The 16,375-nt window shown below is 41.4% G+C and overlaps 1 protein-coding gene across 3 annotated transcripts in view; it reads left to right on the top strand.

The window, feature by feature from the left end:
- Nucleotides 1–16,375, top strand: part of lamb2l (laminin, beta 2-like) — a 61,632-nt gene that overhangs the window by 27,787 nt on the left and 17,470 nt on the right. For all 3 annotated transcript variants that reach the window (XM_055048314.1, XM_055048316.1, XM_055048315.1), the window contains 11 exons: nucleotides 1,155–1,290; nucleotides 1,441–1,514; nucleotides 1,963–2,151; nucleotides 2,434–2,497; nucleotides 3,061–3,263; nucleotides 3,764–3,884; nucleotides 5,523–5,711; nucleotides 12,962–13,141; nucleotides 13,241–13,353; nucleotides 14,192–14,271; nucleotides 14,417–14,573. In XM_055048314.1, coding sequence (XP_054904289.1) covers nucleotides 1,155–1,290; nucleotides 1,441–1,514; nucleotides 1,963–2,151; nucleotides 2,434–2,497; nucleotides 3,061–3,263; nucleotides 3,764–3,884; nucleotides 5,523–5,711; nucleotides 12,962–13,141; nucleotides 13,241–13,353; nucleotides 14,192–14,271; nucleotides 14,417–14,573 — 1,506 coding nt within the window. The remainder of the gene's footprint in view (nucleotides 1–1,154; nucleotides 1,291–1,440; nucleotides 1,515–1,962; nucleotides 2,152–2,433; nucleotides 2,498–3,060; nucleotides 3,264–3,763; nucleotides 3,885–5,522; nucleotides 5,712–12,961; nucleotides 13,142–13,240; nucleotides 13,354–14,191; nucleotides 14,272–14,416; nucleotides 14,574–16,375) is intronic.

Raw genomic sequence — 16,375 nt, 5'->3', positions numbered from 1 at the left:
AACATTTGTCATCCAGCTTTCAAATCTCCACACTATCATGTCACTCATGTTTGATGTGTGTCTTCTGGGTTGTTTTTTCTGCTCTCCAGGATCAGATTGCAGGCTCTTTTTCTAGTTTTCTACAGTGCTGTGGTATGTAAGCTGGCTGTCGTCTACTATTTTATCTCTCCTTTAAGCTGAAACCGCACATATTATTTGCTTTTTCTCGACTATTAAAGACGAGAAATGTGAGGAAGGGGGGCGTGAATGACAAAGCAAAGAAAAGAGACGATCACTGAGGGACAAACAGCAGCAAAGTCTCAGTTTCACAGCCTGAGTTGAGGCACAATGGAAACTAAATGAGGGAGGTGGAACGTACTTTCTTGTAGTACGACAAAGAAAAGTGTTGTCAAATCAGCTGCAGACTTTAACCGGCGCATTGTTGAAGTGAAACCCTTTAGTTAAGCTGACCAGGCTTGACTAATGGGAGACAAATGAGAGCTGAGAAGAGGAGGGAAGGGTCTGTAGGGCAACATCAGCGATGCACAGGGCCTGAAAGACAAGATTAATTAGGATCAGGCTGATATGTCTTCATTTCAAAGTCAAAGAAGTATTTTTGAATGTAAGTTTTTCTATATTATAGGTAGGATGTTTGAAATTGTTTGACTTTGATAGGTTCTGAGGAACATTGTATTAATAAGGTGGGTGTTATTCTTTCATATGTGCACAGGCATGTAAAAGTTCACATGCGTGCACATCCATGACTGTGCTTCCTTTTCCCAGCTCAGCTGAGTCCATGTCACAGCCACGTTGTGGTTGCCAGCTTAATCACCCTTGACAACAGCCTAATTAAGAGGCGCTGCCCTGGAATCCACTGGTTCTCTGTGCCAACTTCCCCTCGTTTCTCTGTGCAGCCCCAGTTTGCTCCATCTGGGGCTAAACGCAGCCCAGATAGAGCCCCTCTTCAAGGCCTCTTCTCAAATGAATCCCCTATTTACCCCACAAGAGCAATACTGTATCCTCATCCCAAATCAGCTTTCATTCAAGTCTTGATACAAATGTCAAGAAAATATGCTGTCATGGCTGGTGTTGAAATAAGAAGCGCATAACATTTGACCCAAATCCATCCTTTCGCTGGTTTCTTCTTATGCTGACTATATTGTTTGCCTCATCAGGATCCAGAAAAGTGTTTCGAGTGTGACTCCCGTCGGCCGTATGATCCCCACCACCACAGAAACAGCCACCGCATTGAAAACGTGATCTACCTCACAGACCTCAATGGGAATGAGAACTTTTGGAAATCTGTCAATGGTGCGTATTTACCCTTCAACGAAGAACACAAACACGATCAGTTTGCTTGTTGCCTCTGTTTTCTCGTGGTACCTGTGTCAGGATCAACAGCTGAGACTAAAGGATTTGCCATTTGTTCATTACCTGTGTTCTTACCTGTGTTCGTTGCAGGTAAGGAGGACGTCAGCATCAGACTGAACCTTGAGGCAGAATTCCACTTCACACATCTCATCATGAAGTTTAAGGTACCATCCTTATAATTCTATGTGGTTTGAAATGTACCCGTTTCTTTCCGAAGCTAAGTGAAAATAAATTATGTTAAACTCAAAGCAAACCGCTACATAGAGCTGTAAAATGAAGGTGTGCAGAGAGACATCTAAAGGTTACAGGACACCGTCCCTTGAGGAATGCAGTTTGAGATCCAGAGTCTAAACCCAAACTGAAGTTGCCTTTGCCTTTCTGTCTATGAGTGTTCTGTATCTGCTGGAGACTTACTCAGGCCTGTTTGTTATGTACACCTCATTATCTGTTGGCAGATCAACCATAAAGCAAAAGCTTTAGACAAATCACTGAGACAAGTTGATCTCATGGCACAAATGACTTTGAATTCCTATTTGTATTTGTTGTGTCATACAAAACTGACTGACTTTGACTTGTGCTGTAATAATTTCTGTGTTCATTGAACCTCTCCAGACTTTTCGCCCTGCAGCTTTGATCATAGAGCGATCAGCTGATTTTGGCCGCACATGGCGTCCCTACCGCTACTTCGCCAAGAATTGCACCAGAACTTTCCCTGGAATCCCCGCCAACGGCTTGCACCATATCAACGACGTCATCTGCGAAGAACGCTACTCTGATATTGAGCCCTCTAAAGATGGAGAGGTACACTGGAAAATTTGGGACCCTCCAAGATGATTGATTTTACTAAAATCACACAAACTAAAATCACACAAAAATCACACAAACTCAAAATCACACAAACTCAAATAAAGAAAACTACGACTTCGGGCCCTTTACAGGACAAACAGATCACAATTATATGTGGGGAGCTAGCTAACAAGCTAATACAACACAGTTGAACCAACATTTTTGTCGTTTAGGTAGATATTAGCTCTGATTGTGAAATACCTTTCTTTCCATAAACTGTTTTTTTCTGTGATAAAGGTCATTTTTAAAGTGCTGGATCCAGCAATTCCAGTAGAAGATCCCTACAGCTTGGACATTCAAGGTCAGTGAAGACTTTATGTGTATGTAACAATAACAACATCATCAGAGTTTAATGTCACCTTGACATTTCATTTCTCATTAACACCTGCTATTAGCATGCTTCCTGTATTCCAGTGACTTGTTTGAACAAGAGAAAACATCCACAATCCTGAAGGTTGATGAACCAGAAGGATGAAAGCTGATTAAAAAAATAATCTAACCAGCCAAACTGCATTATATAGAATGAGACTCAACTTCATCTATTTATCCATATGTTGCAACTACATTTTCTTAAACAGAAAAAAAAATAATGTTACAGTAAACTGAGACAAGTAGCCTGCTTTTCACTCATAAAAAAGTTAGTTCCTAAGGCATATTAATATGGAGACACAAGAAAAGTGAGTTAAAGAAATGTATCACACCTAAGAATGAATTATATCAACTGAGTAAAGTCCAATGGTATGAAAAATACTCTTTGTTATTGGCTTCCTTCCAGATAATCTTTGTTTTGATTATTAAGTGTTTCCACTGTAATTTGCTTTCAATTAAAAAAGTTCTTAATTTCATCTCGTTTCTTCTCTTCAGAACTTTTGCGCATCACCAACCTGCGCATCAACTTCACAAAGCTCAACACGCTGGGAGACGACCTGCTGGACCGCCGCTCAGATGTCCTGCAGAAATATTACTACGCCATTACCGAGCTGGTGGTCCGAGGAAGCTGCTTTTGTTACGGACACGCTTCAGAGTGCGCACCAGTGCCGGGGGTAAACACCCATGAGACTGGCATGGTGGGTGAACAGACTGATACACTAGCACAGACTGCATGCATTGTGTGTGTTGAAGTGAGACCAACACCCAAATGCTACTTAAAGCTGCATTATGTAATTTTTGGGGAAAAGAATGTTTTGTATTTGTTAAAAAGCATTCACACTGCTTACATGTAATGTCCTATCAATTTACACACTAATTTAGTAAAATGTATTTTATATTTAGCCACAAAGAGTCTTTCACAAAGAGTCCAGTGTCTTTATCTGGCATTCTACAGCATTTCATTGTAGATACTACTTAGATTAAATTATATATTGCATTTTGAACAGTTTAAAACCAGTGATCTTTTTTACAATCAAATATTTAAATAAAAATAGTCTTTTTACCTGAAACCAGAAGAGAAACAAAAGAAATCTAATATTTATTCTAGTTTTTAATGAAATAAGTCTCGTTTGATCTTGTTTTTCCAGCCTCTTGTAGCGTTTTTATCTCATAATTCTCTTATACTCTCATTGGTTAGATCCATGGCCGCTGTGTTTGCAAACACAACACTGAAGGTCTGAACTGTGAGCGCTGCAAGGTTTTCCACAACGACTCACCTTGGAAACCAGCAGAGATAGAGGACCCACATACATGCAGAGGTAGACTGTCCATACACAATCTCAGAACAGAATACAAATCAAAAACAAACAGAATAAATAGCTTCAGCTCTCCTCTTTCTTGACATTTAATGTTATTTGAGAAATGTTGAAATGTGATTCTTGTATTTGCAAGCCTAACAGTTGAACACAGAGCTAAGCTGACCTTTATGTGGTCAGTGTCGCATAGAGTTCAAACCCTGCCTGAGCTTTTATCAATCTGTAGCCCAGCACAGATTTTTCTCCAGGATTGTCCTGCAGCTCCATCCACTTCCTCATCAACACGGACCAGCTTCCATGTCCCCTGCTGAACAGAACCATACCCACAGTATGATTCTACCAACCCCATGTTTCCATGTGGGGATGGTGTTTTTAGGGTGATACTTAGTTTGCATCACTTTGCATGGAGTCCAAAAGGTTCATCTGACCTGTTGTCCTTCTTCCTCCTGTTTGCTGTACTCCTTAGATGCAATAAACTGGACTTCTTTTGATTTTCTTTCAATGATGGCTTTCTTCTTCCCTTGTCAGTTTCTAGAGTACAATAGTAAAGTAGTAAAGGTGAATTTCTTTACGTGAAAACTATGTTTTTCTTCTACTTTAGGAATACAACAATATGAAAATTTGATCCAATATCAATATCCAGAACTTTTATATGACATCCATAGCCGCTGCCACGGTAGAATAATTCTAAGTCAAAGAGACCTGGAAATGTAGGTATTATTAATTTTGTGCTGTGCTCCACATCAAAAGCAAAAACCATTAAAGTACAACTCAGAACCATTTCTTTCTTGCTCTGTATTAGTGCAGTTACGCATAGCTGCCATAGCAACTGACAAAAACACAAAAAAATTACGAAAATATTTTGCACACAAAGAACAGAACATTCAGTTTGATGCAGTAGAATAGTTTTAGGCTTAACATTCATTTTGCCATTATTAATAAGTGATTGCTGTGGTAATAGGAGAAAACTAAATATGTTGCTGCTCTTCACTTTACTGTATGGCTGGCTATCCTTACTGTCTCTTACTCTGCAGTTGTGAAGTCACAATATCTGGGATCATGAGCGCCCCCTGCCACCAAGCAAGAGAACTGCCTGCCTCACCTTGAATCTGTTCTCTGCCATTTCTGATTGCTACTCAGCAGACGAAACACGTTACACACACAGTTGGTGACAAAAACACTGTAAATTATATACATAAGCTAAATTATGAAAAATCAGTTCATACAATAAATGAACTTTTATTGACAACATACAGACAGGAGGACTATGCTCCCATATCATAGCAGCCTGTGCAGTTAGTGAGAGGTTGATCAATCCCAGGTGAGGTTCAGCTCACTGCTGCCTCACCAGCAGCACTTCTGAGTATTTGATGGGAAAATGCCAAAATTCAGTGATTTTGAAGAAAAAATCATCAGAATTGGTTAAGCAAAATAAAAAATAGGTACTTTATAGTACAAACCACAGGATGAAAATAGCAATATAAATAATTTTATCATTATATATTATTTGTTACATCTGGAAATCGCTCCAGGAACAGGTTCTCTTTGACCACACAAATATATATACTAAAAAAAATGTAATTTTATTTTATTCATGAAATGTAATATTAATTTAATGTTTTATGTTACCTTCTTCTGCAGAGTGTAACTGCAACGGCCACACAAACCAGTGTCACTTTGACCTGGCGGTGTATTTGGCGATGAGCAACACCAGCGGTGGAGTTTGCGATAACTGTCTGCACAACACAATGGGACGTAACTGTGAGATGTGCAAACCATTCTACTACCAAGACCCCAACAGGGATATTCGGGACCCTCGTGTCTGTGTTGGTGAGACAATTTGATCTAATTATGTTTGGGATACTAACACTCTAGTTCTGTCTTTTTTGATCAACATGTTTTATTGTATTCAACAACACCTATGATATTAATAAGCTTTTTTTAATTTTATTTTATTTTCTTCCCCCAAACTCCAGTCCTCCACCACAACGCAATTAACACAGAAAAATAAATAGATAATAAAATAAATTACAAATAATGCAAAAGAACAAAAATAAAATGAATAAAGTAATATCGGTATCCATGTTTTCAAAATGAGGAAAAAAGGTTGGAGTTTTTATAAAGTTTGAATTGTTCCTGGTACAGCATTTCTGATTGTTTCCAAGTAAACTTATTTCCTATGAGCAGGCGGGAGAGTTTGTTTTCCATTTCAGTAAAAATATTATTTTCTGAGAAATGATTGTTACAAACAGCGCTGTTTCTCCCAGTCAACAGAGGGCAGAGAGCAATTAGACTGAAATTACTAGTCCCCACTCGTAAACAGAAATGGACAGACTGCAACTGGAGTGCCACATATTTTGGAGAAACGTTTCAAAAATACAGAAAGATGTATTGACCTCCATGTGGCCAGTGTCGCATAGAGTTCAAACCCTGCCTGAGCTTTTATCAATCTAGTTTTAGAGTGGTGAAGATGATGGAGCACCTGGAACTGAAATTATGAAAATATTCTACCAATCATCGTATACCAGGTCTCATTCGACATATGTTCATCCAAATATCTTTCTCATCTTTTCCTGAGTAATTGGAAAAAATGGCCAGCTTAAAGTTACCCAGCAACTGGAAAACAGTTGTAACAACCCCCCCCAAGACCAATAAGGGTAAAATCTGGCGCTGGTTGTAACACAAAAAACAAACAGTTGTCTGTAGCAAAATGTGGATAATTTATTTACAGTGCAGGTAAGTCAACTAAAACAAAGAACAGAACACAGGGAAGTATTTATCTTCAGGGTCTCCAAGGCCAAAATAACAAACAAAACACCCCCCACCCCCCTGTCTAGCTAAGAAATTAAAAAGAACTTTCTAATGGTAAATAGGAAAAAGAAAGTACAAAACCTGAACTCCCTGGCTAGCCATCAAAACAGGAGAAAAATGGTTGAACACAAATGGCAGAGAACCCCTACCAGCTTCCACTGTGAAAAAAAAAAAAAACAAAACAACAGGTTTTGGTTAACACACTTCAAAGGCTCACAGCCAAAATCACTCAGTCACCAGTAAAGTGTCAGATCAGGTCAAGGCCCAAACAAGAAGGGATCCAACACTGGTTGTATGAAGCTCTTTATGGAGTGGCTGATGAGCTCCAACACATTTCACCTGTGCATCTGAAACACAGAGAGAGAGGACTCTCTCATGAAGAGAGCCCCTAGAGGTCAGTGACCGTAACACCCTCCCCCATAAAATCCTACATAAAACATTTCTTCAACTTACAATATCACAGTGAGATAAACAACATTATATCCTGGATAGTACATCAGCTATCACATTGTCCACCCCTTTCTTATGCCTAATGTCTAGGTTGTATTCTTGGGCCAATAAAGCCCAACGCATTAACCGCTGGTTGTGGTTATACATGCGGTTCAGGAAAACCAGTGGATTATGGTCCGTATAGACTATCACAGGACTTGTTGAACCCACATAAACTTCAAAATGCTGCAAAGCCAATAGCATGGCTAATGTTTCCTTCTCAATTGTGGAATAGTTTAATTGATGAGGCTTGAACTTAGCTGAGTAGTAGGAAACTGGGTGACTGATGTCATCTGTCCCGTCTTGGAGCAACACTGCCCCAGCCCCAGTGGCACTTGCATCTACCTCCAGCTTGAAGGTCTTGCTGAAATCTGGAGCTGCCAATACAGGAGCACTGCATAGAAAGGACTTTGCACAGTCAAATGCATGTTGACATGCAGTAGTCCATTTGAATGGCATCTTTGGACTACACAAATTTGTCAGAGGAGCCACCACCACTGAGAAGTTCCTGCAGAAACACCTATAATAGCCAACCAATCCTAAGAAACGGCGTAGCTCACGTCTTGTGGTGGGCACAGGGTAGTTTAGGATAGCCTCCACCTTTGCATTCACCGGACGTACCTGGCCATGGCCCACTTCCTTTCCAAGGTACGTCACCACCGCTTTGGCAAACTCACACTTTGCCAGATTTAAGGTGAGGGAGGCTTGAGCTAGACGAGCAAACACAGTTTTCAGAGTGTTAATGTGATCAGTCCAGGTTGATGAATAGATTACAATGTCGTCCAAGTAGACATTACAGTTCTTAATGTCTCCCAATACAACGTTCATCAGTCGCTGAAAGGTAGCTGGTGCATTTCGCATTCCAAATGCCATCACGGTATATTGCAAAAAATGGTCTGGTGTGACGAAAGCTGAAATGTCAGAAGCTCTGGCAGTCAGAGGAACTTGCCAGTACCCTTTCAGCAGATCTAATTTTGTTATATAGATGCTGCACCAATACTGTCTATGCAGTCTTCCATACGAGGCAATGGATGTGAATCTGGGACTGTAACTGCATTTACTCTTCGAAAGTCTGTACAGAAACGTTGAGAACCATCTGACTTTGGTGTCAGAAGACATGGAGAGCTCCAGGAGCTATGACTCTGTACAGCCAACCCATTTTCCAGTAAGTACTGAACCTCTTTCTTCATCATTTCCCTCTTGACTGGGGGACAACGGTACGCATGTTGTTTAATGGGTGGGGTATTACCCACATCAATGTCATGCTCCAGTACTGAGGTCCTAGAGGGCACATCGCCAAAAAGCATAGGGTGCAGCTTGATCAGTCCTTCCACATCCTCCTTCTCACCCTGGGGAAGATAGGACAAATATGCATCCAAAGAATCCAAAATGACAGAGTTCGAAAGCCTACCACATTGGCCCTCATCATTCTTCTTCAAACCATCATGGGGAGTATGTCCAGACACCAGAGAGATTGATGCAGGTTGCGGAGAGTCCTCACGACCAGTGTCCTTGTCTTCTTCTCTGGAGTGAAACAACTTCAACATATTTATATGACACAGACGCATTTTGCGCCTCCTATCAGGAGTATGGACAATGTAGTCAGTGTCATTGGCTTTGCTTTTTACCACATATGGGCCTGCAAATTGGGCTGAAAGTGATGGGCCAGGTGTGGGCACCAACATGAGCACTTTATCACCTGGCTCAAATGACCGCTTTACAGTCTTTTTGTCATATAGATGTTTCATTTTCCCTTGGGCAGCTGATAAAGACTCTCTTGCTATCGAACAAGCATGGTATAGACGCTCCCGACACTGTGTGACAAACTCAAGGACATTAGATTGTGGCTGCGTCTCAGCTGACAGGAGTTGCTCCTTCAGAACCTTCAGTGGTCCCCTTACACCATGCCCAAATACAAGTTCAGCAGGGCTAAAACCAAGAGACTCCTGTTTAGCTTCTCGGGCTGCAAACAGCAGAAAAGGAAGGCCTTCATCCCAGCTTTTGTCTGTTTCATGGCAATATTTTCTCATCATGGCCTTGATAGTTTGATGCCACCTTTCTAGAGCACCTTGTGACTGGGGATGGTACGGACTTGAGGGAACATGTTTAATGCCAAAAGACTGTAGTGTCTGCTTGAAGATTTTGGATTGAAAATTGCTACCTTGATCAGTTTGTATGATTCTAGGCAGACCAAAAGTTGCAAAAAACTTCAGAAGAGCTTTCGTTATGGTGGGCGCTGTAATCTTCCGCAGTGGAATGGCTTCAGGGAAACGAGTGGCAACACACATGACAGTCAAGAGAAATTGATTACCAGCTTTTGTTCTGGGCAGAGGACCTACACAGTCCACTAGGACACGCTCAAAAGGCTCACCAACTGCAGGAATGGGTTTAAGAGGGACAGGTGGTACCCTCTGATTAGGTTTACCCACTATTTGGCAAACTTTACATGTCCTACAGAACCTGGCAACATCCTTTTTCAGGCCTGGCCAGAAAAAATGCTGCAGAATACGGTCATGGGTTTTAGTGATTCCCAAATGACCTGACCATGAGTGGTCATGTGCCATCTGCAGTATTTGTTCACGATAACTTTGAGGAATAACAATTTGATATACTATTCCCCAATCCTCTCCAATACCTTTCTGTTGCAAGGCAGGTCTTGAGATCCATTTCCTCATGAGTAATTCATTCTCAACATAAAATTTATGGGCCTTATTATTTACTGAATCACTCACACTTTCAAAGCATTTAATGAGAGTTTCATCACTTTTCTGAGCTTGGCTCAAACTCTCACGCGACATTGATTGCGGGATAAAAACCTCAGACTTTTGGGTGAAGTCCTCCTTGAGGGGTGCTGGTTCTACAAGGTCATCTGCTGGCAGCTTGTCCTCCATCAAAGCAGAGCCTAGAACAGAGTCTTCCAAGTTCACTTCCTTCAGCTTACGGGCTTGGGACCTGGTAAGAGCACTGACAGCAAACACATCAGGATGGGCTTCCAACAACTCATCTTCACCCATCATGCAACTGGGTTTATCCACCACCTCAGGTACAGGAAGAACCTTGTCTCCAGCAAGATCATTCCCCATTATAAATTCAACCCCCTGAACAGGGAATGAGTTTCTCACCGCAACTTTAAAGAATCCAGAGGCCAACCTGGACTTTAGGTGAACATGATGTAAAGGTGCCGGTACATAAGCCATTCCAATTCCTTGTACCACTGTACTTGCATTACAGGAAGTATCAGCATTGAATGGCAGAAAACCAGACAGGATGAATGACTGGGAACCACCCGTGTCCCTCAGTATTCTCACTGGTTTCTCATCCTCAGGACGACCTGTTAATGAGACAAGACCATCAAAAATGAAGGGCTTAAAACAGTCATCAGGTTCACTCAGGTTTGAAAGTTGTGGGGAAGATCTGAGCGTCTTGACTAGGCCAACCCCCTTAGCTGGTTTTGGTGGTTGGGGTGCCTGTTTACGTTTCAGGGCCAAACAGTCAGAAACAATATGCCCCATCTTGTGGCAATAAAAACATTGTCTTTCTGATTTGGAAATTGGAGGGTTCTTAATTGGAGATGGTGGCACATCTTTCCATGTCTTGTCACGAGACGGTTGGTCAGATTTACACACAAAAACATTTTTGTGAGTAAGGGCAAACTCCTCAGCCAGGACAGCTGCCTCTTGTAGGGTGGAGGCTTTTTGCTCATTTAGGTATAAAACTGTGCGGTCTGGAAGGCAGTTTTTGAACTCCTCCAACAATACCAGCTCACGTAGTGAGGTAAAATCAGCAGCTTTAGTTGCCTGGCACCATCTGTCAAATAACATTCCTTTTTCCCTTGCAAATTCAACGAATGTTTGTGTAGAGGATTTTCTTAAGGCTCTGAATCGTTGCCTGTAGGCCTCAGGCACCAACTCATATGCCCTGAGTATGGCAGCTTTAACTTTGTCATACACAAGACTGTCTTCAATTGTGAGTGCTGCACATACTTCCTGTGCCTTACCAGCCAGTTTACACTGCAACAAAAGAGACCAGACATCTGTGGGCCAGTGAAGGGCAACAGCAACACGTTCAAACGCATTAAAATATGCCTCCACCTCCGTCTCCCGGAATGGTGGGACCAGGGAAATATTTTTGCTGAGGTCAAATGTAGACGACGCTAGAGAAGAGGGAGGTTTATCTGGTGACATAATGATGTCTTCATTGTCACCAGAACCTGTAGTGTGAACAGTGGCTGGCTTATGAGACTGTAGCTCCAGCTGACGCAACTTAATGGCAGTTTCAGCTTCAATTCTCCGGCAGTTAAGCTGGAATTCAAATTCATCTTTCCGTTCTCGTTCTTTAGCTTCAAGTTCTAGACGAACTAGACGTACCTTCAGACGTGAATCAACAGTCGGACTTGATTCAATAGAGAAGGGCTCAAACCGTGGGAGAGAGGCTGGTGGTTTTTTTTCATCCGGCTTGATAACAGGTGGTGTCTTCTCTACCTCCTCAGGCCTATCAGCAGATTCAGAACAGGTGGTGTCCTCCTTCTCCATTTCTCCTGAGAGCACACCTTTTTCAACCAAGACACTAAAGACAAGAGACTTCAGTTCACGTTTGAGCAAAGACTTAGGGACATGGAGACCAAAATACAAAGCAATTTCATACAAATCATCCTTTCTACAGACATCAAACTGTTGTACAGTTGGAGTATCTAAAAACTCCTTCAAACTAAATTGCGCCATACACAAACAAAATAATCCCGGACGAGCCCCCACTTATGTTACAACCCCCCCCAAGACCAATAAGGGTAAAATCTGGCGCTGGTTGTAACACAAAAAACAAACAGTTGTCTGTAGCAAAATGTGGATAATTTATTTACAGTGCAGGTAAGTCAACTAAAACAAAGAACAGAACACAGGGAAGTATTTATCTTCAGGGTCTCCAAGGCCAAAATAACAAACAAAACACCCCCCACCCCCCTGTCTAGCTAAGAAATTAAAAAGAACTTTCTAATGGTAAATAGGAAAAAGAAAGTACAAAACCTGAACTCCCTGGCTAGCCATCAAAACAGGAGAAAAATGGTTGAACACAAATGGCAGAGAACCCCTACCAGCTTCCACTGTGAAAAAAAAACAACAAAACAACAGGTTTTGGTTGACACACTTCAAAGGCTCACAGCCAAAATCACTCAGTCACCAGTAAAGTGTCAGATCAGGTCAAGGCCCAAACAAGAAGGGATCCAACACTGGTTGTATGAAGCTCTTTATGGAGTGGCTGATGAGCTCCAACACATTTCACCTGTGCATCTGAAACACAGAGAGAGAGGACTCTCTCATGAAGAGAGCCCCTAGAGGTCAGTGACCGTAACACAGTTGTAACAAAAATGTCATCCAAAAGAGATGAATTATTGACATATTAATTTTGGAATAATTGCTGTTTATTATAGTTTTTATATATTTTTTTACCCAAGCTCCTAATTTTCACTAGTAATTTTATTTTGGAGGTGCTACAATACATTTAATCACATAATAAATTGTAACGAGATCCAGGGTTTCACTAAGGTTCCAGTTTTCAAACAGGTTTAAAGTTTATTAATCTCTCAAAATGTGTTTTTGTCTTTTTATGTCATTAACATAATATCACCTGAAAATGGTCTCAAAGCAGCAATAATATTGCTCATTGCAATAACTTCTGGGGTAATTTATTGTCCAGCAAATGTTATTGTGACAGGCCTCGCTCAGCATGGGTAACAACTTTAGTTCCTTTGTGAATGAACCTGAATCTGAAAACTTTAATTCCAGCTTGCGACTGTGACCCGGTTGGATCATTGGAGGGAGGTGTGTGTGATAGCCACACCGACCTGGGAATGGGGATGATCACAGGACAGTGTCGCTGTAAAGACAACGTGAAGGGCAAGCGCTGCGATGACTGCAAGCCGGGTTATTATGGACTCAGTGAGAGCGACCCACTGGGATGCCAACGTATGTGTCTGTGTTTATCTCCACTTTAGGCAGCTTTGATGGAAATGAATATTTCTTTCTGGGGCTCAGTGTGTGTGTGTTTGTGTATTTTGCCATCAGCTTGTAACTGTGACCCCCGGGGCATCATACTGATGGATGCTCCTTGCGATCAGATCAGTGGGGACTGCTCCTGTAAAAGATACGTCACAGGTCGCTACTGCACCCAGTGTCTGGTTAGTAATCTGAAGTCATAAATCAGGCCGTTTTTCTTTTTTTTTTTTACATTTCACACCTGAATTCTGTTCATGTCACATTCTTAAAATAGCAACTTCAACTTGAGGTAGAAAGTTTCTCTTCCAGACATGTGTCCAAAGCTAAATATCTTGGTAACCATAGAGATAATTACCAGCGGCGTCCCGGTATCAGCATCCAGTACTCAAACTTGATGCCGATTCTTCAAACCGGTACCATTGTTCTGCTGGATTTTCCTCCTGGGTTGGAAAGCTGTGCAACTCAATGTCTAAGCCACATTTCCTACCAGGTGGTGGTAAAACACCAAGTTATTTGCTGATCCTCAAAAAAAAAAAAAAAAAAAAAAAAAACAGGAGAAGGGAGAAGTTAAATTTCAATGTAAAGACAGAGGATAGTAAAAAAGAGGCGAAAACTAGAGTTAGATTTGTCCAGGCCTGATCTGACCCGACTAATTAATATTAATTACAGGAATGAGTCTGAAGCAAATCCAACATATTATTTGAAAAAGCTTTTATTGCTTTAATTTCCATCCATAATTTTAGTAAGAAGTGTAACATCTTGTTTTTAGCTTTTGCTTAGTGTCTTCCAGCTCCGTCTTATCGCTCGTTGTAACCGCAGGGTGAGTCAGGGGCAAATCATCTGGGATGTGTGATTGTTTGGGGTGAAGCAGGGTGGGGCTGTTTGTGCCTGCAGTGCAATGTGCTTGTTCGTCTAATGAACTTCTGCATTATACTTTAGTTCCGTTTAAACTGTAATAAATAGTTTAACACAAATTTTCTACTACTACTGGATTAAGCTGAGTGTTTTCTGTCTCTGCAGCCTGAATACTGGGGTCTCGGTAATGACCTGGGTGGCTGCAGACCTTGTGAGTGCGACTTCGGTGGAGCGTTCAACAACAGGTTGACCTTATGGATAAAACATGCTTGTGAATTCAGAAAGCATGTGTCCATAATATTAACCCCATGGCTTGGTGCATAGAGGTTTAGTTGTCAGAATTTACACTTACCAAAATATTTTTTTTCATTTTTCTCTTGTTGCAATAAGATGCATGATGGATAGTGGGCAGTGCGACTGCAGGAGGCATTTCATTGGTCGACAGTGTTCGGAGGTGCAGCCTGGGTATTTCTGTGCTCCGCTCGACTACTACAAATACGAGGCTGAAGAGGCTGCCGGGCGCTCGCCCACTGACCCCTCACTGCCGGTGAGCTCAGCAGCATCACCACAGTCACTGCACTGTGGAGAAAGTGACAGGGATGCTAAAAGGTTTTCTTTGTGAGAAAAAAAGACTCAGATCTGATGACCAGCAGATTTGTCTGTCCATCTGTTTGGGTACAAAACTTAAATTGAGAGAAGATGATAATCAGAATCACTGTTTATAGCTAATGATGTAGTCTCATATTACTCTCTTAATCCTTTCTCACTTCTGTAACTGCTTTCACCCATTCCTTTGTCTTTTTTGTCTTTACTTGGTCTGTGTCCTGCTAGTGGTTGCACCAATTAGTCGACTGGTCGATTGTTTTCTCTGCAGTCGAGTTGTCGCAATCACATGATAAAACTGATTTTTCCAAGGAAATTAAAGAAGGTGAACTAGATGAGCTTGTCAGAAAGCTCAAATTGTATAAAAATGTAAATAATTTACCAAAGAGAAACTGAAAATTCCAGCATAGGCTACTGCAATAGGGTTGTTGCGTTGTGCAGTGGTTTGCCAGCACCCCCGATATAGAGACCTTTAAATGACCTTGAGCTACAGAGCTCAAGGTCATTCTGGAGTCCAACTCCGGTCCTCAGGTCGCTGGGCCCAGGCTTCTCTCCCTCACTCCGCGCTCTCTACCCCCTTACAGTCAGACTGCTGTCAAATAAACTAGTGTCAAAAAAAATCCTTAAAAAAGGAATAATGTGTGACAACGCAGCATGATGTCAAGCTTTTTTTATCCATCCAACTGATCAGTGTCACCCTGCATATTGAAGCTTCTTAACCTGGCAGCTTTACCCTCTTATAAAATTACTATTTGACAACATCTAGAAACGAAGTTAAAGCTTCATCCTGAGGATGTGACAGAGGCGATTTATCACCTCCTCACCTCGCTGGGTCCGATGCGGCTGCTGGGCCGCAACAGGCGGCTTCCTGGAATTCAACTGTAACCAAACAGGATCCATTCATAATAAGTTTGGATTGTGATGTTCCAAAAGGACCATTGTGATCAGTGAAATAATTTGACTCCTGCAGCCATCCAGAGATCATCAGTATCAGCCGGTGTTTGAAAAAAAGAGAAAAAAGTCAGACCTGAATATGTGCAATGGACTTTTGCTCTTTTAATTCTACATAATAGACTTAGTAAAAGCAGGAAAAGGGGGCTGTCAATATTTGCTATGAATATTGCCAACAAAACCTCCAAGTAGGTGTGAAGTGTTTTGTGCTTACTTTACTATGATGTCACCAAAACTAGTCCACATCGACTCGACTATTATCATGATGCAGTCGACCTTGAAAAACATGAAGTCGTTCAACCCCTGTGTCCTACATGTACCCCTAGAAACAACATCTGACAGTCCACACTTGCAACATTTCTGCAGCAGGAATGTGAGAAGAACTGAGTTCAGTGACTTTGGAATGTCCTGAGAAGAAAGGCTGCAGTGCCAGGCACTTTGTGAAGCGTGACAATTTTATGTTCTGCTTGTTAGACTTCTCCCGGAGGGAAAATAAAGACCTTCAATAAAGATTCATAAACATGCAGCAGATGCAGTTGGAACTAGATATCACTGAAAATACAATCCATAACCTGCCTGACACTAAATCAGACTAAATGTTCCTTTTTTTTTAGCTTTCTTACATTCGTCTACATTATTTCTAGCAGCAGTGGAGAGAAAAAAATTCTCCAAATTGTTTCAGTCTTTTAAAACAAGACTTCAACGGACTGTGAGGATATTGACATGACTATCATAAAACAAGGCATCTTTGGAATTACTAAACCACTGTTGTACATTTGCAATGTATCATTCCCA

The sequence above is a fragment of the Poeciliopsis prolifica genome, unplaced genomic scaffold (assembly GCF_027474105.1).
Source record: "Poeciliopsis prolifica strain line A6 unplaced genomic scaffold, Auburn_PproV2 SCAFFOLD027, whole genome shotgun sequence".
Lineage (NCBI taxonomy): Eukaryota > Metazoa > Chordata > Actinopteri > Cyprinodontiformes > Poeciliidae > Poeciliopsis > Poeciliopsis prolifica.
This window is presented reverse-complemented; position numbering and strand designations above follow the sequence as displayed.